At 43.3% G+C, this 25,984-nt stretch overlaps 1 protein-coding gene across 1 annotated transcript in view; it reads right to left on the bottom strand.

Moving 5' to 3' along the window:
* Positions 1-25,984, bottom strand: part of RALGAPB (Ral GTPase activating protein non-catalytic beta subunit) — a 66,267-nt gene that overhangs the window by 8,604 nt on the left and 31,679 nt on the right. The window contains exons 11-26 of the mRNA XM_018570654.1: positions 25,233-25,434; positions 22,270-22,437; positions 20,434-20,548; positions 20,176-20,320; positions 19,563-19,627; positions 18,619-18,745; positions 14,293-14,301; positions 12,445-12,578; positions 11,044-11,226; positions 7,005-7,159; positions 5,623-5,810; positions 5,374-5,480; positions 3,604-3,756; positions 2,825-3,034; positions 1,953-2,111; positions 645-810 (exon numbers count right to left, since the gene is read on the bottom strand). Of these exons, the coding sequence (XP_018426156.1) occupies positions 645-810; positions 1,953-2,111; positions 2,825-3,034; positions 3,604-3,756; positions 5,374-5,480; positions 5,623-5,810; positions 7,005-7,159; positions 11,044-11,226; positions 12,445-12,578; positions 14,293-14,301; positions 18,619-18,745; positions 19,563-19,627; positions 20,176-20,320; positions 20,434-20,548; positions 22,270-22,437; positions 25,233-25,434 (2,286 nt within the window). The remainder of the gene's footprint in view (positions 1-644; positions 811-1,952; positions 2,112-2,824; positions 3,035-3,603; positions 3,757-5,373; positions 5,481-5,622; positions 5,811-7,004; positions 7,160-11,043; positions 11,227-12,444; positions 12,579-14,292; positions 14,302-18,618; positions 18,746-19,562; positions 19,628-20,175; positions 20,321-20,433; positions 20,549-22,269; positions 22,438-25,232; positions 25,435-25,984) is intronic.

Genomic DNA, 25,984 nt, shown 5'->3' with positions numbered 1-25,984 from the left:
TTGAGAAGTCATCAAGTCTGCTCCCTGTCGGTGTGTTTCCTGTCAGCACAAGCATGCATCACAACTTAATTTGCCTCCTAGTGCTGCCCACCCCATTACCAATGTCATTGCAGCTGTGCAGGGAATGACAAAAAGCTGATACAAAGACAGACGTAAAATACACAGCTGCATTAACAGATGTTCATATATCTGCCTGGGGTTGGGCTTTAATGACAGGTTCTCCATATTAGGCATGCGCTCATATGGAGAACCTGTGATCCAAGCAACTTTGACTGTGCAATAAATTGCAGATGTCAAGTGTAGTAGTTGCAACATCAAAAACTGCTGACCTTCATGTGTGATGATCTCTAGAATTTACAGTGAATAGTGTGCAAAACAAAAAAACAGATTCCAAGAAGTCCACACCTGCTTAAAAACGGCTCTTTACAAAATAGAAGTGCTAATAAGATTCAGTGTCTGTTTTGAAAACCATGTGGGGATCAATCATTGAAGTGAGCAGGGATATCGGGAAGTGATCAGTGATTTTACAGTGAATAAGCTGAAGTTCAGGAAACATGTTTCCAGGTAACCTTTTGTTCATTGGAATAGATTGGAATTTAACGGGATAGAACCCATACTGCCACATACAGTCTTCCTATACATACCCTGATCTTGTTGCTCGTTCTCGCTGACGCAGTTAATCGACCAGCTTGTGGACACTTGGCCTGTCCACCCTGGGTGCTTCCCCACGTCTACAGGCCAGCCGAGAGACAGCAGGAACTCCAAGAAGTGAGGCTGCACATTACTAGATGATTCAACATTCTTCAAGATCTGTGAATGTGTCAAATATTAAGTAATTAAAACCTTATACCGGTACCTTCAATGAAACTCAGAATAATTCAAGTGGGTGGTTTAATTGACCCAATCTCTTAGAGGCCGTGTAGAAGCAATACACTATTACACCGAGCCTCTGTACTGCATACTTAGGGAATAAGCAACAGGTTCCGTTAACTACTGCCCTCTCCAGCCACAAATACCTCCCTTATCACTACCCTGTCACTCCATTCCACTGCTGAGAGTGAAGAGAATTACCTAGTACTCTGGGTGTGGGAAAAACAAAAAAACTTGCTTTCCTTGCTCACTTGTAACAGTGCTGGTGCTTTGGGACTGGACACTTAAGCTCCCAGAACGGTCACAAGGGGTGGGGAGAAGGTCCTAATTCATGGTTTAGCTCCAAGCTGTAGAAACTGGGCTTTAGGTGCCCATTCACATCAGCAGCCGCTAGTGTGCAAGTGCTCTTCACAGTGCTGATGCACTTGATCACGAAGCAGTGCACTGTTTTTTTTCTCAGAACTTTATTGAAATATCACAAGTGACATTCAATTAGGTTTTATGGGCACAGCGTGGTGCAAGCAGGTGTATCAAATTTGAGTGTGCTAAAAAAGTAGTACAGCATGCCATACTTTTTTATAGCACACACCACTGCACCGAAATAAACTAGGCCCATCTGGTACAAGACAAATGGCCTTGTATAGCGTTGCATTTGAACCCAACGCAGGCCCAACACATTGGGTGTGAATGGGCCCTAACTCCACAGAAGCTGGGTGAAGGGTTAACCAACTTGAACACTGATTTTCCTCTTCAGTATAGATCACATGGCTAAGGGCTCATTTTGACAGGCGTTCTATCCAAACACAAATGCAAGTGTTTGAATGGCAAACACAGCATTGGACAAAAGAAGGCCGTGTTTGACTGGCTTTGCCTGAAGTTCAAATACACTTTAAATCGGACATGCTGCAACCAAAGGACTGTAGCCCAAAAAGTGGGTCAAACGCAGCCTATGAACTGCCATGTGTACAGCTCAATTAAAGTCAATGGGATTTTGCTAACCTACTTCTATTCCAAACACATCAAACAGTGGAGAACAACAATTCACATGAGTTTGAACAGTCCTAGACATAGATGTGGCTCACCTCTTGGCTTGTTTTCTGTCCGGCTTTCATGTAGAAAATGAAAACTGTATCAAAGGGACGACATGGAAGCAGATCCAAGTATCCGATATCATCAAAGAACCCGGGCATGTGCGAGTCAAGGGCAATGAGGTGAGGAGGTAGACGACTGTTTACAGGTTCCTGGAAGACAGGCGCTTTGTGTGTGAATATTAAACTGGACAGGTTTTAGTATAGCAGATGCAAAGCACACTGTAAAGGCTCTAGGCAGTCTGGGGAGGGATGCATGTGCTCAAGGGAGTCACTGAGGGATTAAATCAAAGCTGTACAACAAATTGTGACAGGACATTTTGATCCACATTCTTTTTAGTGCAATACACACATCTTTTTCAGTGCCCATATGTACTGAGCCATATGGGTCAAACTATACTATACATGAAGCAAAACTCTACAGTGTGCCACAGATGTCAAACCTGTGTACATAATTATATGCACAAATTTACTACCTTATGTTAGAGCTGCAAGCTTCCTCTATATGCACAATTCAATACCCTTCCCCTTACATCCTCTTAATTCTACACAGCCATTAAATGGCAACTGCTGATCTTATGCTTCCTTGGGTACCGCACTTCAGACTATGATTGGACAATGAAAAGAGCAGAAAGACCTTTTGCTCTCCTCTACTGGAAGCTTGCGGAGTTGGGCTGACAAGTATTGTGCAAAGTAACAAGGAATTGATCTGGCTGCCCTCTCCCAGTCCGAATGATGCTTTGTAGGAGATTACAGGAAGTAGATTGTAACACAGATGCAGATACATATAAGTTGGCCATATCAAAAAACATAATTTAATAATAAAATTAACTGTTGCAGTGCTGAATCCAATTAATGTTTCCTACTTTTAGTGCTTCTAGAGACAGGAAGCCAAGGTGTGATAAGAGCAGCCGGGCAGTCTGGAACTCCTGTGCTGGAGTGGGAGGCTTGCATTCTGTTACTGGGTCCGGATAGCTTTTCTTCTTGAACTCTTCCTCTTTCCTATGGTCCAGCGCAGTCTCATACTGAATCTGTTTGGCCATTCCAATCTTCAGCTTTTCATGCCTAAGCTCCAACTAGGAACAAAAAAAACAACATGACTTTAATAATTCTGAGCAAATCAAAAAACAAAATACAACTTCAGGTTATCAGCCACAAATGGCTTAATCAGAAGTTGCGCCCAGACCCGTGGACAGGAAAGTGTCTTCACAGGATCAGAACTTCTAGATCACAGGTCTTTTCAGCTCTCAAAACAATTATAATGTACAGTATATGAGCATATAAATTGTATCATGATTTTATAGATTGCGGTTATTTAGTGAGTAAATGTGGTCTTTTAAATCAAACCTGTTCTGATACAGAAGTATTAATCAGCACTGGAAAAAAGGTCCGGTCTGGGCAATGTCACACGAGTGGCAGGGGTGTGGGTCCACGCTGCCACTTTCAGAAAACTCGAATATGTAAAATCACTTCAACTAGTAGTAAAAAAAAAAAAAAAAAGCCGCTACAGTCTACTAACATTTTGCAATTCGTGGTTTCCGGATCCCCAAACATTTCAGTCTGAGTCATTTAGTAAAAGGGTGCACTACCTATAATTGCTAGTATCCCAATACTTATCCTATCCTAATGACCACAGAGCCCTCACCTCCTCTGTAACGATTTCATGCAGGTCAGGAATGCTGAGGTCGGCCTTAACGAAAGGGATTTTATCCACCTCTTCCGGAAACGGCCGGTGCTTTACATTGTACTTTATCCCCACGTCATTCTCAGGCTCCGGCCTTGCTTCAGGAATGAACATCTAAAAATAAAAAAAAGGACGTAATTTAGGAATAAAAATTACAGAGAAAGAATTCATACCTGTTGTAAGAAATTTCTTGCAAAAATAAATCAGGTGATTTTCTTTATTAAATAAATGGAATAGCCATTAGAGCAGGGGTAACCAAACTCCGGCCCTCCAGCTGTGGTGGAACTACAAATCCCATGAGGCATTGCAAGATTCTCACAGCCACAGACATGACTCCCGGAGAGAGATGCATCATGGAATTTGTAGTTTCTTCACAGCTGGAGGGCCGGAGTTTGGTTACCCCTGCATTAGAGAATAGAGAAACTTAATCAGCAGCACTGCAGTACGTAAACAATATGTTAATTTATAATTTTTTTTGCATTTAAGGCCTGCAAAGCATTGCAACCAGGTGCAGTGCTCTCGTGCACGGCAGGCGCAGTGCTCTCGTGCACGGCAGGCGCAGTGCTCTCGCTACTGCACACACTTCCACCTAGTCCTTGTCCATAACGAGGTACAGACTTTTAGCTAAGGGATGGAAGGAAGTATGAATGGACTAGAAGTGCAGTGAATGCGTCTGCACCTGTACTCCATTTAGAACGACAATTCCTCTGCTGCGGTAGCCGGCAGGAGTCCCTTTACCTGAGTAAAGCCCACTGCTTTGCAATGGAAGCGATTCCGATACCTGAAAAGCTGCCTGATCACGTAAAGGGGCCTATAAACAGAGCCCAGCCCCTCTCTCCCCCCTTCCGATGTCCCCTCCTGGGGGCTCTGGACCAGCGTTGTGGGTGTGGGTGAGTAACAGGGAGAAAGACCAGTTTACATTCGCTAGCCGATCTCTTCCCCGCTGATTAAAGCCGGAATTGACACTGATTGCATCACTTCCGGTTTCTGAGCGGTAATTCCCTGGCTACACAAGCTGGGAAAGAAGTTGATCAAGCACGATTTGTGCTTTATCAGCTTCATTGAAGTGCAAAGATGACATTAGGGTTCTAATAGACACGTAATATGTTAAAGAGCACCTGTCGCCTCCAATGTTCCATCTGTCACATAGGGGGCTTGTGAGTCCCCCTATGTGATACAAGGAATAGGTCCCATATGTTTACTTTACTTCATATGGTCTCCTCCCCTTCCCCACTATCCTAGCTACATAAGACAAAGCATTAACCTTCGCAGTACATTTCGCTATTTTACCCTAACTTCGCTGTAATTAAAAGTTATACACACTGCAGCGCACCAGGAACTCCGAAACCAAGCATGTCCCATACCAGAAATGGCAACTTCCATCTGTCAATACTTGGCCTTGTCTCTCCTACGCCTCGAGATTAGCACTGAAAATGTTCCTAGATAGCTGAATGGGAGATGCAGGGGGGTGTATGTAACATACGTATTAGTTTTTCTGGAGAGGGGGGCATTTAGACAAACCAGCTTTTTTAAATATGTGTGGCCCTCAGAAGGTCAAAATGCTGCCTCGTTATGAATTATTCCATTTAAATCTGACATACAGTACCTGTCCTAGTAAGGGGCTGATATTTGTTCATTAGACTGTAGCGGACATTCTAAAAAGGCACCGTACCCAACAAAAGATTATTATAGGTGCAAATGAATGCCTAGTCGCTTCCAAAATTTACTCACTCGCTGGTTGGCTCTCGCTGCTCTCGGAAGGTGGCAGAGTTGCATAGACCATGCGTGGCGGCCAGACATGCCTCGGATTAAAACGGTGATGCATGGACTTGGATTACCTACAAAAGAGAATTCTATTCAAAAACCAGTACCAACAGAAGTATAATATGTATTAAAAAGTTGAAAACGCGTACCAAAAATAGTACAACTGATACAGTAAAACAGATGTTAACACAGGGGAGCTTTGTTTGAATGACTCACTCTGCTCATTTCCCAGTGGCTGCTCCAGCATAGCCAGGATGACACTGTTATCCAACACAAAGTAGCGGAAACTGTACTTGCTGATGGTGGGCAGTCGGGAGTAGGTGATCAGTGTCATCTCATTAACCAGACTGCAAGGAGAGGCTGGACCACTCGGAGGCGGGAATGCACCAAGTAGCTGCATAATACTGCAAGAAAGAAGACACCTTATTCTCTGTATTCTGCAAGGCTTCCACAAGCAGGTCACTCAAATCCTCTTTGCTGTTAAAGTGACACGAAACTCAGGAGTTAAATCTTAAAAATACATTCAAGTACCAGAACTATTAACAATAATGTGTCTTATTTGTGTATCACTCGGCTGTAGATCTTCAAATCATCTCTGAATTCATACGGACACTGTCCTTCCTTCTGGTGGGTGACTACTTTTGTTCCCCATGGTCCCTGTGTGTCTTGTAAAGTAGTCACCGTTCCAAGCTCACTCCCGTGATGGACTACACTCTCACGTTTAGTTCACTAATTTGTATTAAGATTGTAGTCCGTCACAGGAGTGAGCTTGGAGCGGTGACTACTTTATAAAACACACACAGGGACCATGGGGAACAAAAGTAGCCCCCCTCCAGAAGGAAGGACAGTGTCAGCACCAATTAAGAGATGATTTGAGGATTAACAGCCAAGTGGTACACAAATAACCTACATTTTTGTTAATAGTTAAGGTCCTTGAATGTATTTTTAAGATTTAACTCCCGAGTTTAGTGTCACTTTAATGTTTTGCATATACTGTAAAAATCCATAGAATATGAACATCTCAACATGGCTCACTATATATGGGTGAAATAAAATATTAGCTTTCAAGGGTTTACATTTCTTGGTCCTTTCACAATCTGGCTCCAGAGATGACTACAATCCTGTCTAAAGGTGCCCATACACCTTACGACCATCTCAAGACTTTTGTCATGCGATGGTCGTACGCTTATTGAAAGCTCGTACGATCTGCCCACCTTGGACAGGCAGATCGTACTTGCGATCATCGAAAGCCCGCCCTGCTGAGGGGCGGTCTTCCGATGACGGCAATGCAGAACGGGCAGTATGCGCGTGCGCACACCGGCCCGTTCCGCAGCTATCGGACGAGCAGGCTGGAAACCCGCCGACAATCGTACTATTCTTGGCGGGTTTTCAAGCATGTTGGTTCGACAAAAGACGTGCGACCGTACAGTAGAAACGGTCGCACGCCTTCGTTCTCACTGCTCGATTCTCGTACGATCGTGGGATTTCGCCCGATTCTAGTACGAGAATCGAGCAGTGTATGGGCACCTTTACTATCCACATAAATAACACAAATGACAAGCAAACTGATAAAAAAAAAAAACAAGGTGGTGTCCTACCATGTTAAGGTGGCTTCTGCAGCATCCTTTACTCTCATAGAGGCTGGATTGTGCTCCTTGTCACCTTTGTATCGCACCTCTTGCTGCTCGGGGTTTCGAGACTTGCTGCCAGATATTCCCAGCTCAACAATTTCCAGAACCTCCTTCAGACAATCCTAGAGATTGGGAGAGGTTTGAAAATAGCGTCACTGGACTCTGCATCAAGGGTAATGAAGGTAGGAAATGGAAATAACACAGTTAACACAGACCCTATCAGGTCTCTAAACAAATCAAAGCACCGGGTTCCTGCACTACAAGACCTCTCTGGCGGCCTGTGTCTTCCACCTTCCCTCCAGTGCTGCAGTCTTTATCAGTGTCTCCAGTATTGGAAACTTCTTAGAGTGTTGGATACCTGTGTCCTCAACCAAGGCTGTGCTTTTTTTTTTTCCTCTCTGAACTCTAAATCACTATAGGACTCAGTGACACAGGGGTTGGAGGAAGGAGTCATAGCGAGTATACAAACTCTTCTATTGAAGGGAACTTGCAGGGTGTCTGGGTTTGTTTAGAAACCTCTTTAAACTGAACCTGGGCTCCTGGCCTGCCCCAAATCACTTCTAAGGTAACAAGAGCGATCAATCGCAGAAAGCCTGTTGTATCTACCGGCATCTGAGTCCGTAAAGCTGAATGTACGCATATAAATACCTTCCCTTGTTCCCTTCCATTGAAAGAGGTGATCCCAAGCAGTTGTTTAAGATTTGTATAAGAGTTCCTTGGTGGTTCTTCAAGCACTTCTAGGAACCTCTACTCACTTAACAATTTTCAAGGGAGCAAAGGACCCTTTAAACATAACAGGTGTCCCTCAATCTGAACAAAACAGAGCAGCTCTCATGTCTATGATAATGTTTAAAGTTGTTCAATGACATATATTTTGGTAATTGTACTAACTGAATGGCTACTTTGCTTGTTTTATAGTAACCAGGCTGTATGATACAACAGACGTTCTTTGGCAGTGAAACCAGATCACTTATTATAGCTGGCCCACTTTCTAGCATCCCTTTCTGAACTGGAAATTGGAACACTGATAATGGTGTTATGTAAATAAAAATGTTTTAGTTTCCAGGAGGAAAATGATATTTTTTACGGAACAGGCCATGGCCTAGATTATAAAGGAAAGAGAAATTGGAGTAAAGAAATCATTGTTTTTCCTTGATATTTTCTAGACTGTGCTGGAAAATCATAGTCCTAACTTCACCCTTTCCTTTCCACCTGGCTCAGTAAACTGACCCTGTATTTGACAAATAGGAGATCCTTTTCAGAACTATGAAATTCCCTTTAACCATAGTCACAGACTGGAACCAAACCAACCTTGAATTGGATCAGTCTAAAATTAGCAAGAGAAGACTGGATTATAGGCATTTTCTCTTTGGAAACCAAAATCTACTACAAGATTTCCAGCATCTTCAGAAGACTGATAAAGAACAAATTAGAGCTGCAGCTAACGATTATTTTCAAAATCGATTAGTTAGCCGATTATTAAGTTCGATTAATCGGATAAAAAAATAAAATACATTTTTAAAAATGGCTCCAGTGATGGGACTACTAGTTTGTATTGAGATTGCAGTCCATCACAGGAGCAAGCTTGGAGCAATGGAAGTAAAAAAAATAAAAAATAAAAGTGTGGTGTGCAATAGTGAAATGAAAAGTGTAAAATTATACAGCAATGAATGCAGAATTGCACCGGCAATAGAGGACAACAAAACCCAGCAATAGTACATTATACAGCACAATGCAGAATACCACCAGCTATAGAGGAATACAACGAATCCCAGCAATATTACATTATAGCTGGTGGTATTCTGCATTGCACCACTGTATAATGTACTATTGCTGGGATTTGTTGTACTCCTCTATAGCTGGTGGTATTCTGCATTGCGCTGTATATGTATTATTCCTTGATTTGTAGTCCTCTATACAGCACAATACAGAATACCACAAGCTATATAGGAATACAACAAATCCCAGCAATACATTAAACATCGAGTGTATAATGTATTGCTGGGATTTGTATTCCTCTATAGCTGATGGTACATTGCTCAGTATAATATACAGCACAATGTACCATCAGCTATAGAAGAATACAAATCCCAGCAATACATTATTGAGCACCATGTGTGGGAAAGTGCAGGCTTACCTGAGCAGTCTTCCAGCAATTTGTTTCTGAGATTGGGCCTGTCTATCGGCGGCTGTCATCCGCTAACACCTGCTCCTCCTTACTTCTCTCCGCGTTCCTGTGCCGATCAGGGAGGAGGTGCGGCGTGTGGAGCGTGGATGCGGGTGGGCGGGTCTGGCAGCGGCGAGCATGAGGTGGGGCGAGCATGAGGTGGGGAGGAGGTGGGGAGGAGGTGCGGCTCGCAGTGTGTGTGGAGCCGTGAACAGGGCCAACTACAAGCCGATTAATCGATGACTGAAAAAGTTGACAACTTTTTCAATAATCGGTTATAATCGATTATGTCGATTAGTTGTTGCAGCCCTAGAACAAATGATGCTCAAAAGCTTGTATGCCACGTTTTACGTTACATTTACTAAAAACTATGCTGAAACTGTGTGACCTCAGGCTCTCTGCTCAATGCTGGAGAATGGAAATGAACCACATTGCAGGCCCTGAGAGCATTCTGGGAGATCCTAGCGACATATCTCAGATTAACAATCTACGGCAATGAAAGTGGCACTAAAGTTACATAGTTACATAGTATTTGGGGTTGAATAAAGACATACGTCCATCACGTCCAACCCATATAGGTCCGCGCATCATCTCATTCTTAGGGATACTGGTATCCCTGGATATTATGGTCCCTCAAGAAATTGTCCAAACTTTTCTTGAACAAATCTACACTCTTGGCTGAAATCACTGCCGATGGCAGTGAGTTCCAGACCTTAACCGCTCTTACTGTAAGCCCTCGTTCACACCTGAACATTTTGTAGCGCGTTCTACGCTCGACGAACGCTCTTCAAAACGCTCAAACATCTAAATCCCATTGTATTCAATGGGTCTGGTTCACACTTTGGCGTATTTCAGCCCGTCCCTAACGCGCTACAAAACGGCCCACGCCTGAAAAGGTACATGTACTACTTTGGGCCGTTTTTGTTGCGCGTTTCCATTGGGATACAGCCAAGTAGCCCTCGGAAACGCGCGTTTGTTGCGTGGTAAAAAAACCGCGCGACAGACGCGCATATGCAATACGCCTAGGTGTGAACCAGGGCTAAGGAATCACTATAAAGTCAGGAATTAAATCTTACAAATGCATTCAAGTACCCCAACTATTAACAGAAATGTATCTTATTTGTGCATCACTCGGCTGTAGATCCTCAAATCATCTCTGAATTGGTGCTGTCACTGTCCTTTCTTCTGGAGGGGGGCTACATTTGTTCCCCATGGTCCCTGTGTGTGTGTGTGTGCGTGTTGTAAAGTAGCCACCGATCCAAGCTCGCTCCCGTGATGGACTACAATCTCAGTACAAATTAGTAAATTAAACATGAGACTGTAGCCTATCACAGGAGTGAGCTTGGAGCGGTGGCTACTTTACAACACGCACACACACACACACACAGGGACCATGGGGAACAAATGTAGCCCCCCTCCAGAAGAAAGGACAGTGTCAGCACCAATTCAGAGATGATTTGAGGATCTACAGCAGTGATACACAAATAGGATACATGGTATTTGAATGTATTTTTAAGATTTAACTCCTGATTTAAGTATCACTTTAAAGCCTAATTTACTCCTAAAATATTTTATTTTGGATAATGTGGAGAAGGGTTAGAATTTCTATAGCCCACTGGGTCCACATTGGGGACATTTTCTTCACTTTCTGTCCCAGTGACACCAGAAAAGACAGGGAATCAGGTGACACCCTGACAGAAAGACCAAACGTTATATTAAAAAAAAAGGAAGGAACCAAAGTCCAAAAGAAAAAACATTTTTTATACAAATATATAAAAAATTGTATTACACTTAGAGGGAATATAAATGTAACCCTTGAGGAATAAAAAAGCAGATCACCTTTTCATTCAGCATGTCGGGGTGCTCGGTGAGCCAGACGCACAGGCACTGAAAAGCAGCCACGATCATGGAGTGGAGATCCCGTGAGTGATGAGGAGCTGGCCGTGAGCACTGATACACTATGTACAAGCATATTGAGCTTACGGCCCTCTTCCTGTCTGCAGAGTCGATGTTCACCTTCACCTGGCAAAAGAAGAACACAATCACTTTTAATGTTGCCGTTCCAAGCATAAACCCCAAACCTGCTGTAAGCTAAACTTAAGTGCAACCCTGTCCATAAAAACAAGGGAGCGGGCACTGTTGACTTGCTTCTAAAAGGTGCAAAGTCTGGGGCTGCCTCTTGAAAGTCACTGACCTGGAACAAGCAGGCAGCCAAGTGAGGTCTGAAAAGTTTAAAGCCCTGTCCTGCTTACCAATTTCAGGTTCATGTCTTAGGATGACAGTCCCAAAGCCTGTATGTTTAAAAGGACAAATAAACCCAAAACTAACAATGTAATATATTGCAGCTCACCAGTCTTCGATGTGGTGGCTGAATTTTTCCACCACGAACATTTTTGGCATAAAAATACCTGTTAACCTGGCCAGAAATGCAGTGTCATTGTCAATTCCCATGAACTTAACACAAAGCACAAACAACCTTATTATGTGCCTTCTGTAAAATACTCATCCCATCAGACAGACAATGTAATGGAGATAAAATAAGGCAGACATGTTTGATGTCCAGCCTACAGACCAGAGATACCTGCAGCAGCTTTCAGTACCTCCTGCTTTGCCCGATTACTGGGCTGCTGGTAATTCTGAAGGTTTGACCACTCCTTCGTGCCTTTTGCACACTTATATTGGCCAGCAAGACTGCCCATCAAAATAATAGACCAGTAGGATTGGGTACATAGTTACATAGTATTTGAGGTTGAATAAAGACATTAGTCCATCAAGTCCAACCTATTAGGATCTCATTCTAGGAGTACCTGTACCCCTGTATATTACGGTCCCTTAAGAAATCGTCCAAAAGTTTCTTGAACAATTCCACATTCTTTGCTGAAATCACTGTCTGTGGCAGTGAGTTCCAGACCCTAACTGGTTCCTCCTGGGTAGGTCCAGGAGGAACCAGGCAAGCTACCTGGATGTGCCAGAGCTTTGCTTGTCGGCTCAGGCCAGGATTCAGGTGAAGCAAGAAGTACTAAAAGCTGCTGTAGATATGTGTACCGCTGACTGCTAGCGTTTCACATTGGTCAGCAGCTTTTGGCTTTCTTATAGTGACAAACTCTCTTTAGTGCCAGATGGGAGCCTTAGCAGTGACAGATGACAGCTGTCCTAGCAGGTTGCCTTCGAGAAAATGCAGGTTTGTAGGCCAATTTAAAAAAAAAAACATTGATTGTTGTAGTAATGGCAGATACTGACCTTGGCGAGTCCAGACAGCAGCTCCAGTGCAGCCAATGAGATGCTCATGTCTGGCCTCCATTGTGCGTTCAGCCTCTGGGTGACCAGGTGGATGCTGCGCATGAGTAGACCGGCAGCTGTATCTGTATGAAGAGCTAGGATGTAACCGCAGAACCAGTGCAAAGCCAGGGAGGGAAAACAACCGCTCGTTAGTAACAGGAAGCGGACAGCCCAGGGGCAGGGCGCAGCCACAGTGCACAAAGACCAATACACACCGGGTACAATTAACATTTCCACTGCCCATTAGATGACACAAGCTGAGGTTAAATCAATCCACAAACAGGTATATAGGAATGTTAATTCACAGCAGACACATTACGAAGAGACACAAAGCTGTCAGCACTAAGCAGTTACCATTGTCCTAAAGCCACCAATCAGATGCAAACCTGCGCTGAAAAACTCCAGTTGGAAGTGAAAGCTTGTGTATGATTGCTGACTATGAGACCCAAAAACAACAATTACTCAAACCGCACAGTTATGTTTTGCAGATTAATAGAATCAAACTTCTTTCTTTTAGATTTTTTAGGGAATCTGTTAGAGATTTTTTTTGTCCTTCTCTTTGTCCTTCTCTGAAGTAATTTGTGTGTGCCTCATAGATGTACCCTAGAGCGTATTGAGCCTTGGGCCTAAAATATATATTTGCTCCCAATCTCCCAAAGCACCCTCGGATTGCTTTAGTCACTAAAATGTTTTTTCGTCAGGCCTCATCACATCTGCGTGTTTTACTGGGCAAAAGCAGCGATGGCTTTTGTTAAAAATAAAATGTAAGAATGTGCTTCCGAGGTCAGTCAAAATGACAAGCGCTGAAGCCATTTTTAATTAGGTTTCCCCTTTTACCAATTTCATATTACACCAAAAGTCAAGTCAATCAAATCTCTAAGATGTTATGAATGGACCCGGTGCCGGACAGGATGTAACTCCTGTGTGCATCATCAATGATTACTAATGGCTGAAGAGGAGTACGAGACCCCGAAGTGTCAGCTATAGAGACAGTGGCGGCGGGGCACAGAGCTGGGGACCGAAGATCAATCTGACAGCGCTGGAGAAGGGCACACTTCTAAGGCAAGTGTGCCCTAATCTTCATGTTTGTTTGGCACAATTCTTCACTTCTTTAATTGTATTCTATCTTCTTTTTTTCAATTTGTTGAAAGAATAAGCCCTCATTCACACTAGAAAAGGCCGGCATGTACAGCTCCGTGCACGGCCGTATCGCTCAGCTCCCGTGAAGGACAGGTGCTACGTGTGATTAGTATGCAGCCCCCGTCCTTCTCTATGGGACTACGCGGCCGTACGCCGCCCTACGCTCACCCGCCCTGCACGTCTGTGCGGGTGTCCGTACTCGTACGCTGACAGGATGGATCCGGTCCGCGTCTGAGCCAGGAAAAAGGCACCCGTACGCATGTGCACTTGGGGTGAGCTTAGGGCGGCGTACGGCCGCATAGTCCCATAGAGAAGGACGGGGGCTGCATACTAATCACACGTAGCACCTGTCCTTCACAGGAGCTGAGCGATACGGCTGTGCACGCAGCACGGAGCTGTACCTGCCGGCCTTTTCTAGTGTGAATGAGGGCAAAAGAATGACAAAAACAAGTCTGCTGTTAATTAACCTGCAGTATGACCAATGATGATAGAAACCCATGCAACATACATTCCGATAAAATACAAATGAAATGGATTACATAATAAATTAAACTTCAGTGACCTGTGAATGTTAGTTGTTAATTTGTATTTGAAAATTACTGAGTGGATTGGGTGTAACGAGAAGAGAATTAAACGAATTACAATAATGATAGTTGGCTGGATTGGTACCTGGATATCCTATGGGAAAGACAACAGTAAAGAGAACCGGGGTTATTTAATCCTTTCAGGGACCCTGTAATAAGCAACACTTGATATCCTCCATACAATGTAATTGCAATTCAGGGGGCTTCCCAGGCAGCTGGATTAAGGGGGTTCCCACTTTTAAAGGAACATTCATAAGAAAAATGCGAGACCTGTATGTCAGTTCCCACCTATTACAGCCCTTAATTAATCAGAAGAGGGAACCTTGCGGTTGACTTTTTCAGTGGAATGAAATGCATCTGTATAGATACAACATTGCCCGCATTGCCTTTATTTCTGAACAGAGAAGCTGACAGCTCAGATTCAGAAGCTTTGTTTCAGCAAGAAAGAGATGCAGGAGGCAGAGACCTAAACCATTTCATTTTCATGGCAACCTCTTTGAATTGAATTGTGGACCACTGCATCATACCATTCTGTGCAATAGTATGGTGGATTCCTCCTCATCTGTCCCTTCATATAAGCAGAGGAGGACCTACTCTTACTATTAGTAGTGCTCCACCAATGGCCTTTGGAGAACATAGGTCCTTCAGGGTTTCTGACAGCTCTCCTGACCATGGCATATTCTTACATGCAACTGCTAAATCACCAGCAGACATCAAACACAGCTTCTAGTACATCTGGGGATTTCTGGAATTTAGAAATGTTGAATGCTGAGGTAGCAAGCTCTGACATGTACCTATCCTGCATTTTTCAACTGATTCCTTAATGTGATATGCAGCCTTACTAATTACTAGTCGAGCATGGCGGGGGGGAGGGGGTGTTGGTGCGAGAGCCTGACTTTGCCCAAGTCAGTGTTGACCTAACGGAGCAAACCAGGTATAAAAAAAATTAAAATAAAAACAGTCACCCTTGTCATTTCAGGATCAGGACAAGGTGACACTGCCTGCATAGAGTGACAACTGTCACAGGGGATTTCCCTCATTTTCCCCCAAAGTAGACACAGATTAGAACAAAACAGGGCTGACAGGGGATCGAACCATTCCCTAATCCAGTATCCAGATATACAGTAAACGGTTCATAGAATTTAACTAGCTTATAGGTATACGCAGGCACCTTATGATGCCCTTTGCATAAACTAGCTTGTCTTTTATGTTTAGAACCCTTATAAAAAGGTGGGAGATCCCTCTATTGCTACACAGACGTATGGTGCAGATGTCCACTTTCACTGAGAAGAGAAAACCCCTTGACGCAGGTCACGTGAAGTCAATGGAATTGGTCCATTAATTATGGTGAATGGAGTCCTGCAAGCGTGCCAGGCAAACCTGCTGATCACACCAGGCTAAAATTTCAGAAATGCACGAGCAAAAAGTTTTTTTTAATGGCCAATGCATTATGGATCTACAAATGCGCTTACAACTTATGGACGGGACATCAAAGCATACACAGCACTGATACATTGAACACAACAATACATACATGCTATGTTATTGCAAACTAAAGTATGCAAAACTAATAAATGGTACCATGCAACTACCCATCAACAAAGCCAATGTCTGCATATGATGCAACTGACACATCAATGTGATTACCTAGTTTTAATATATACTGTACATCTGATGAATGAGAGTTTATTTTTTATGGCTGCTGGCTATCAATTCCAGAAATAAACCTAACTTGCTGTGGCTTTTAAAGCTGACAACACAGCACAGGTTATGCCTCGCCTTACTTCCTGACCTTCATCAGGTTTTCCACATTGCCTTGTCATTGTCATGTCCGTCTTTCTGTTCTCGATGAAAGTGATAGTTTGGAGGTAGTCTAGGCAGGTCTTTTCTTTTTTTGGATGACTGCATTTAACAGGTAGCCCTATTTTGCTGGTCTTTTAATTTATAGATCTGTCCTTTAAAATGCTGAGCACACTGTGTGTTTGGTTCAATGTTACCATTTGTAAAGCTAACCAGACAATACAAGGGCCGGCCAATAAGTTCTTACCCTCACCATGATCTAGATGTGCTAGGGATCTTAGTAATATGCATGCCAATTTTTGTTTTTGTAGGTTGTGGTGAATTACAGTTAGAGCCAAGAGAAATGGAGTAGGTGTCATGCCAGATAAAGTTGAATACCGAGCTGTGTGTTGCTGCTAGCTGACGTCATTGTTTGGGGGTTTGAAGCGGTTTCTTCAGATTTGGAAACAGTAAGAAGTCCGAAGGTGCCAGGTCAGGTGAGTAAGGTGGATGGGGCAGAGATTCATAGCCACAATCGCAAACAAAAGTGACAGTTTCTGCACCTCGATGTGCTGGTGCATTGTCAGCTAGCATCAACACACGGCTCGGTATTCAACTTTGTCCGGCATGACACCTACTCCATTTCTCGTCTCCAGCTATAATTCACCACGACCTACAAAAACAATTGGCATGCATATTACTGAGATATCCACCTATAAACCGGCAACATTTCAGATCCCTAACACATCTAGATCATGGCGAGGGTAAGAACTTATTGGCCTCCCTTCGTATATGGGCATAATTGCATCTTACTTCCAGTTCTTAGTTAACCCCTTCATGGCTGAGCTAGTTTTTAGTTTCTTATAAAAATTTATATATAAAAGTTTTATTTTCCTAATTTTTTGTACACTTTGTAAAAAAAATAAGTGTAACAAAATAATAATTTTTTTTTGTCAGTTTATATCGAGCAGTCACTATGACTGCATGATAAATTAGCTTTTTTGACTTTTAGTTATTATTAGGCTGCTCCAAACTTAGGAACAGCTATTAATAACCTTAGAGACTGATCCTGACAGCATGTCAGAATCAGATCTCACTAAAGGTCTGTGATCATTCCTAGACGATCAAAACTGATACATTTCACTCAAGAGATACATTTGTATCTAGTGCTTGAAATGTATCATTTAACATCGGGCCAGGCTATGCAGCTGTCAAAACAAATAGCAGAGAGGTGAGTCACTGCTACCTTCTGCTGTCAGATACAGGTTCACTGTTTAGCGAACCTGTATCTGAATGTAAAGGCTTCATTCTTTCATTAATGAAAGAAAGAAGCTTTTACAAAAGCTTAACTATTTCATTAATGAATGCCTCAATACTGAGGCATTAATGACTGGTAACCTCTGAGAATCAACAGTTACCAGCATTACAGAGGCTGATATAACTCGGCACATACAGTGTACGTGGCCAGTCATATAGCCACTTTGTGACGTGACGTACACTGTACGTCTCCCGTCACGAAGGGGTTAAGCTGACCACACAGCAGATTTGGTCATGACTGCTGCACATAAGTGGAGAAAAGCGCTCTCTTTTTGTAGCTTCATCTACGATGAATGGAGTGTCTGTTCACATATCTGTTTTAAGGGACAGATTTCTGCAAGTGCGTTGGCTATGTGGTAAGGTTGGTGCTGGGTTATGCTGCAAGGCTGTCATATCCAAGAAACATTTCCTGATCTTTCAACTGTGCCAAGCAGTAGAATTCAACTGATTGCATGCCAGGTCTTCTCATCCAAGATCAATACCTGACCTCACAAATGCTTTTTAGGATGAATAGGCACAAATTCCTGGATACTCCAAAGCCTTGTGGAAAGGCTCCTCAGAAAAGTTTAGGCTGCCATAACTGCAAATGAAGGAGCACCAGATGTATCATAACAAAAGGTGTTTAATATCTTCAAGTAGTTTTTTTCTTTTAAAAGCAGCCACAACCTGAGTAGAAAAACCCGCCAGCAGCTGCAGAATGGGACCCTTACCTGATGCAGGCAAGCAGTGATCTCACTGCAGAGGTCAGACATACCTCCTGATGAGTCAGATCCAGGGCTCTTCAATCAATCTGGAGAATGAACTTTGCTGACTGCAGACCTATAAGTATGACTCTATACTATATGGAGGTTATATGGGACCTCTGCAATGAGACCACTGCTTTCACACAGAGCAAGGGTCACACTTGTCAACTACAAGCAAACAGGTCGACTCGCATGCCAGCTGTCAAGGTCTCACGTGCCAGGCTGGGCACGCATGCCGTGGGTTGCCGACCCCTGCTCTACACCATGCTGGCAGGTAACTGCTTTTCTATCCAGGTGTGACTGCCTTAGGCTGGCCATACACTGCTCTATTTTTCTTATTCAAACCAGCAGACTGAACGGGGGAAAAAAAAAAAAAAAACTTATCGCTCCATTAACACTACCGGCGTGTCGATCGAGGAATCCCGCTATTTGCATTGAATTGTGACAGTGACCACAGGACTGTACATGATAGAGACACGCTGCTAGAGCTGCCCTTGCATGATACTTTTGTTCACCTAGTCACCAAGATGCACCGTTCATTCTTAATCCTTCTCCAAGGTAGCCAGTCTTACCGTAGTCCCGCATGAGTGCCTGTGCTGGCCTCTCACTGTCTGGTGTAGTGGGCTCAGTGCTGCCTCCACTGGCCGTGCTGATGCCGCTGTTTGTTCGGCTGTGACTTTTCATCTGGTTATTTTCAATCTACATGACAAACAGAAAGTTACTGATAAACCCCTAAAACATTAATGTGGCATCTATGAGAAATAGTTATTATGTTCACCTGTTCCTTCAGTGAACTGAACTATACAAAAGGACTGACCTCTCACCTGTGATAAATGGCAGCTTTAACAGGGATCAATTACCTTTATTGGCCAATATAGGTGCTGCCGGGAGCCAGAATACTTAAAGTAAAAGGTATTAAAGTCAAAAGGTTTTTAAGTTATTTCAAATCCTGACAAAATCACTTGCAATGGATGCTGCTTCTTGATGTTGAAACATTTTAGTCTTCTGCAATATCAGCAGGTCCCCTGGGCAGTGACCCGGATATCTTGTTTTAGGAGCCACCCTTGTATGTCCTAGTAAGCTGTGCGTGTCTCCAAAAACACAGAGGCACAGCAAGGCAAGCCACTACCCTGCCCCTACCAGTTTCCCTTCTCCAAGCTAGTAGATGGACTTCTGCTGGATGCCTCTGCTGCACTAAAGCAACACACATAGGTCACCTTCCTTTCCCAGCCTTCTACTGGACAGTGAAGGAGCAGCAACTGATCAGATCATCTTTCTGCTCTCTACTTCTGTCGGCACATGCGAGCCCCGGATAGCAGTAAAAACCCAACAGGAATTCTAATCCTTCTCCGTTCTTTCCAAAAATAAAAAGGGTTTTGGCTGGACTTACACTTTCATCTAAAGCACATCATACTTATTATTATTATTATTACTACATTTGGAGATTTGGAAAAAGAAAAAACAAAACAATCATAAGGTAAAGCACATGATAATATATAAAACAAAGCTTTCTTACCATCTCCACCTGATTTCCAGTGGCCTCCAGAAATGCGCTGTCTTGAACAATGTTCAGCATTGCACCTAAAGCACAAATGTGACCGAGATTGATTTGAAAACATAATTAGTATTTGATAGCCCAGCATGAAGGAGTCTACACCTGATAATTAAAAAATGACTCAATCATACAATAAAAGGAGCGCCAGACTAGCATCAAAGAGGAGTCCATGAGCTTTAATCATTCATCAAACAGTTAACGTGTTTGCATAATGCCATCTGCCTCTGACCAGCCTCTCCAGTACGTGCCCAGCCTCTGACCAGCTTCTCCAATAGAGTCATCAATCATGTCATGTAGTATGGGCCCCGTCTCTAAACATCTCATGTAGTATGGGTCCAGTCTCTGACCATTTCCTACAGCATATGCCTAGTTTTTGACAAATCTCCTTTATGTGCTCAGTCTCTGACAATTCTCCATGGCAAAATCTGGATGGAATATTATGTGCGGTTTCCAGGTGATGAAAGGGGCCACAGTTGAAGCTTCCTACATTTAGTAAGTTGACCACCACTTTCCTACAAAATAGATGGTTTTGCCATGAAAGATGTAAATCCTGTGAATCAGAGCTACAACTCACCTAGAATCATCTGCGTGTTGTTAGGATCTGTCTCGGTTTGCAGGGCTCCTATGAGAATATTGACCAACCTAAGCTTTAGTGACAGGAAGGTAACAGGCTTGTCACTGCCAGAGTCATCATTACTAAATTTGCCTTCTAGCAACACCTATGGATGAAATATGAGAAAAAACGTTTCCAGATTTTTTGCAACTTGTGACAAGAAACAGACAACAAAATCGAAATAAGTGGGCCATGCAAAATGCCATATCAGCTATTTACCTCGGATTTCACAGTCCCAAAATGGTGTGGCAAAGGCAGCAGGGACAGTAGGATGTGAATACTAGATCTCCTTAGTTCTGTTGGGTTTACATAGCTTTTAAATTTTGACAGCTCTCTAGATGAGACAAAAAAAAATAATGCAAATAGATTGAAAACTAATAACAACAAAGATTTCACAGTACAAATAGGAAAGGCAAGGTGGCACTACTTTCCAGAGTCAGGCAGTGGAAGCCTGCAGAGCTGGATATGAACCTTGGCTACAACAGCTTACCAAGACAGGTTCTCACACAAGGAAATCTGGAGACTGGTTTATATGAGCACCAGTACATACAGTACTCATGTTTTGCATCTATATCTCAGAAGTCACTGCCCTATTGAATGGGCCCACCTGGCAGGCCACTAACCTGAGAGGGTGCTGCAGCATCAGAGCCACAGCGCAGGCACCACTCATTAGTAAGGATGCACAGATACTTTGAGTACCAGTGCCGATACTTGGCATTTTCATGAGAACTACCAGGGTTGAAGCGGTTGCAGCTGGGACCTGGCTCTGGCACTCCACCACTGTCCTGAAATCATTAGTCTGTATTGTTTTAGAAAAACTGTCACATGACAATAAACAAACATGTATCAGTACTCGTACTTGTAAGTACTCGGCAAGTACCAGTACTCGTACTCGCAAAACTGGTATCTGTGCATCCCTTTTTATTTATAAAAACAAAATCGTACATTAAAACAGAGATGTACAAATCCCAGGAGCTCCGTGTGCTCCTTACATATGACAGCGGCCTCCTAATTTTTGAATGTTTCTCGAGTGTAGTCTTGGAGCTCAAAAGTATCGGTACTTGTACTCGTACTTGTACCGAGTACTGTACTTGGTATCTGTGCAACCCTACTCATTAGTGTGTGCAATTAAATGAACACTCTGAGCACTGGAGTGTGTGTATAAGGGATGCAGGTTACTGAAACCTTTCAGCCATAAGTAGCACTTGGTGGGCATGCAGAACTCACACTAGAAGACTCTTTTAGCACTTGGGTGTCAAATGGTGAGACGACCGATTTACATTTTGGTGAACTACAAGAACTTTCTACAACTCTGCCCTTGACAAATCTCCCGATTACCTTCTTGGTCCTTAAAGTAGAAATTTTTTTTTAGCCCTGGATAAATGGGAAATATTATTATGACCATTCTCTGTAAACCCTACAGATGGTTGTGCGTGAAAATGCCAGTAAATCAAGACCAGGCCATCTGGCACCAACAACCATGCCTCACTGAAATTACCTTTCTTCCCCATTCTGATGCTCCGTTTGAACTTCAGCAGCTCATCTTAACCATGTCAACATGCCTAAATCCATTGACTTGCTGCCATATGGCTGGCTGATTCAACTTTTGCGTTGACGAGCAGATGGACAGGTGTACCTAATAAAGTGATCAGTGAGAGAGTGCCTCTCTCTCTCTACACAGTGCCAAGCTAGACCATGTTAAAGCTGCCCTGCCAAACTCCATGCTTAGCTTTTTTTTCTAGTCCCAACAATGAAGGGAAACGCAGTTTCTTTGCTGCTTGTCTCCCTATGCGTGAGCCTGTCCTCCCACTTCCTGTCCCCAAGACACCAGGGCCAGGAGAGCAAATATCCCCGAGACAGGATGAGACAGATAGCAATACCTGACAGGTTTCCAATCCCATCCTCACTCTACTACATACATGCGCTTTTGTTTAGTTTCATTTTTTGTCCCCAGCAGAGACAGGAACAGACAGACAGGAAGTGAGGGTAAAACCCTCCAACAGGGACACAGACAGCATTTACAACTTGACCGAAAAAAAGTCATAGGAAGCTCACCTGTCTGGCAGAATAATCTCTAGTGCCGAAATGAAATACGGAACCACCACATTGATCCCTTTAAGATCACAGCAGAAGAGAGGAGCTGAGTTGAGGATAATGCTGGCAAGTACTGGGTGGCAGATAAACTCTCCTATCTGTAATCCTTGCACCAGGACCATGTAAAACCTGTGGAGAAAGGGATACTACAGGAAATCAATAAATCTACATTTACACATGTAATCAATTAAAAATCTGGAGCTGTAAACATATCGAAAAACTCACATACTAGGGAAATTACAGCCTGAATTTCAGAAAATAGAGAACAAAGCTGAAGGATGCTGCATGACACCTACATGACACTTAGAATAGGTAACGTCCACACCTGATGTCCTGAGCTGATCAACACAAGGACACAGCAAAAACAACTGCCGTCTATCTAGGTGTGCTTCGTGTACCAATGTGTTGGTGTGTGTTGAGGAAAAACATAGGCATGTTGCATTTTTATTAGAGGTGCACCGAAATGGAAATTTAAAAACCGAACGAAACTTCTGACACGCTGTCACAGGAGGCTGATCGAGCAGTGTAGGGAGGAGAGCTCAGCCTCCTGTGACAGCGTGGACTGTCTTCGCACCCACACCGCTCTGCCGATCGCTCACTTCGCTCTCCTCTCGCAGCGCTCGGCAGACTGTCACACTTTTGGGGAGAAAAGAAACCAGGGATGCGCCCATGTATTGGCAGGAAAATGGCACTTTTGTCATTATGCCAAAAGTGCAATTTTCGGCCGATATGTTTCGGCGGCCGATATTGGTGCATCCCTAGTTTTTATACAGCAAAACTTAGATGAAACTGTAACAACGCAAATCGCAACATGCGTAGGGTTAAATTACGTGTTAGTTAAATAAACACAAAATAGGCAAAGCGTGCTGCCCATATAGGGCACTGCCACCATAGTTATATCACCATATGCATAATTAGTTATCCTTAGAATGTAGGTCCCCCCGCCCCAATATCTTCCATAAAGATACTGTTGTGGAGCAACATCAAGAGCATCTTTTATGGAAGTTAGTTTAATAAAGTTATGAAAAATAAATTAAAAATCCCAAGCAGTGTAATGCACTAACAACACATCGCATTGTGGGTGCAAACTAGCTTGCAAGAGTTACATGATTGGTACGCACGCTCACTGGTGTGAACAAGCCCTAAAGGTTTGGGAGCAGACAGAATGTAAATCAAGAGTGATAATATTGAAAAAGGTACAATAGTTTTGTATATATTTTCTCTCTTAATTATGGTCAACACACAAATAAAAATGTAACTGTATACAAATATTTTGTATTTCCATATGCAGCCAACAGATGGAGCGCTAGACTATTATGCTTTCCTGGGTCTCCTTATGTGCTTACCTGATTACAGCACTCCCCCTACCCTCCCCCCATCGATTGCAAGACCATTTATTTCATCAACAGTCATCCTATATAACTAAATGTGCATTTAATGTATTTATCTGTAAAAGTCTGCTTTGTGTAGACATCCAAAAGCCCCGAGACTGCTGCTGGGTACCGCCTTCTTGCATGTGGTGTTGTCCCTAAAACAGCATATCAGGACCAGTGCTCAGGGGACCTGATTCTGCAGGAACCTAAAACTTTTAAACATCAAGAAGCAGCACCCATTCTAAGTGATTTAATTAGCATTTCAAATGGCTTAAAAACCTTCTGACTTTAATATCACTTTAAATCGCTCTGCAACAAATGATCAAAACGTTCTCTAAGATAAAACAAAAAGTGAGAAAAGCTCTAAAAAGTGGGGAAATTCCCCATTCACACCTTCGTGTTGCGTGAATGCGCATCCACGCACCATGGCCAAAATGCGCAAGACAAAAACGCAGGACGCTCGCAGCTGAAAATGAGCGACTTTGTCGTGATTGTCCAACGGGTGGCACTCACTGGAATCAATGGGCGACGTGTGGCCAAACACACACAAACGCGCATTCCTGCATTTGCGTAGTGCGAGTGGGGACCCATTGGTAGATTTGCCTCACCTTTTGTTCTTGTGATATCTCTTAAATGATTGATTTCCCATCACTTTCTGTCTTGGTGTCAATGGTAATTCTATGTAGAGGGAGTACGGCAGCAATATCTAACCCTTTCCAACCTCCCGGGTGACAGCTAGGGGCAGCCGCCAACCTCCCGGGCAACAGCTAGGGGCAGCTGATGCACAGGAAGAATCGAACCCTGATTTTAAAGTGGCCCACAGCAGTGATGTACTGCAACCTGACCTGAGGTCCAACTCATCTGACTTGTTCTGCTGGAACCTGGCTCCATATTGCAAGACCTATAAGGATAAGCACAAGGACACTCCCTAGTGTGCAGGACCAGTAAATAGAGGAAATGCATTGGGAAGTGCTGCCCATATTCACAGCCAATGATGAGCACAGAAGTGAGTGGAAAAGCAGACAGGAGTTCCCTTTATCAAAGCCCATAACAAAATTACAGGTTTGCTTTAAAGAAACTAAACTATAAAAAAAATACATCAGCATTTCATACTCCATCCAGGCCTTTACAGAAACTTGAATGACGCTGCATTTACAAGCAGCAGGGCCTGGCATGGTGTACCATAGGAACAAAGGTGTGGGGTCGTTTTTGGCCTGTCATAGTGGATAGTAATAAGCCTGGTACAGATCTGCCCTTCATCTTACCCTGATTGGGCAAATTAAATTGAATGTGATCAGAAAAACAGAAGCTGCCAGGATTCTAGCATCCAATCTCCTCAAGGCTCGTCTGGCAAGACTGATCCACATACATTTCAGTAGCACTGTATTAGCACTTTCAACCTAGTCTCATTCCTGGTTTCTCAGAGATCCAGAAAGCACCAAAGTTATTGCCAAAATGTATGACAGTCATAGGAAAACCACCTGTGTGTTCATAAACCAAAATGAAGAAATAAAAAATCAGGAACCACACCCTGTAGGTAATCAGTCATACCTGGACAGATAAGCAGACAAGATTTCCTCCCCAGTCTTCTTGCTGCAGAAAATCCTACATAAAGTACCGCAGGCTTCAGCCCGTCCGGCCTCGTAAATCTCCGGGATTTCGTTGGCATCATAAATCGTACTTGATCCCATGGTGTCTGTGGACATCTGGGAACCTTTACGGCGAAGCTCCACGGTGGCCTGTGTAGCTATTGCTGCAAAGAGTGAGGAAAGAGTGTTGGATTGAATGTTATTAACACACAGCACATGACTGGGCTCATGGGAAAGAAGGACACAAAGTTTTCACAGGACAAAAGGCGACACAGAAATCAGTGCTAGCAGCAGCCTATTGTCTAGTTAGTATAAAAATGATTTGCTGCACATAAGCATATGCCAGATCATGTAGGAATTCAGCAACTTTACCTTAACAAATGTCGCCACGTTATTTTAAGAGGGGAAAAAACAATATTGTTTTTTGTCTAGAATCAGGATCCCTGATCTAATGGTGTATAGTGCCCCCAATTGTATGTGTTCTATGCAGTTAGCTTTCTTACTCGGCTTGTATTTTAACAGACTACCTATACCATTCAAGTGTAAATCTTTAAACAGCGATTCACAAACTAGGTACAGAAAGAAGTGTGCAGACCTGTGCCTGTTTGTGCCTACAATATAAACAGACACGAGTTTGTAACTGCAACTACCCAAACATTTTATTTTTTACTGCTAAAGAGACAGCCACCAACCTCTCCCGGGCTGCGAGCGACA

This window comes from Nanorana parkeri, unplaced genomic scaffold, assembly GCF_000935625.1.
Source record: "Nanorana parkeri isolate BGI_ZX_2015 unplaced genomic scaffold, ASM93562v1 scaffold1568, whole genome shotgun sequence".
In the NCBI taxonomy this organism is placed as follows: Eukaryota; Metazoa; Chordata; class Amphibia; order Anura; family Dicroglossidae; genus Nanorana; species Nanorana parkeri.
The sequence above is the reverse complement of the archived record's forward strand: the minus strand, read 5'-3'. Positions and strand labels throughout refer to the sequence as shown.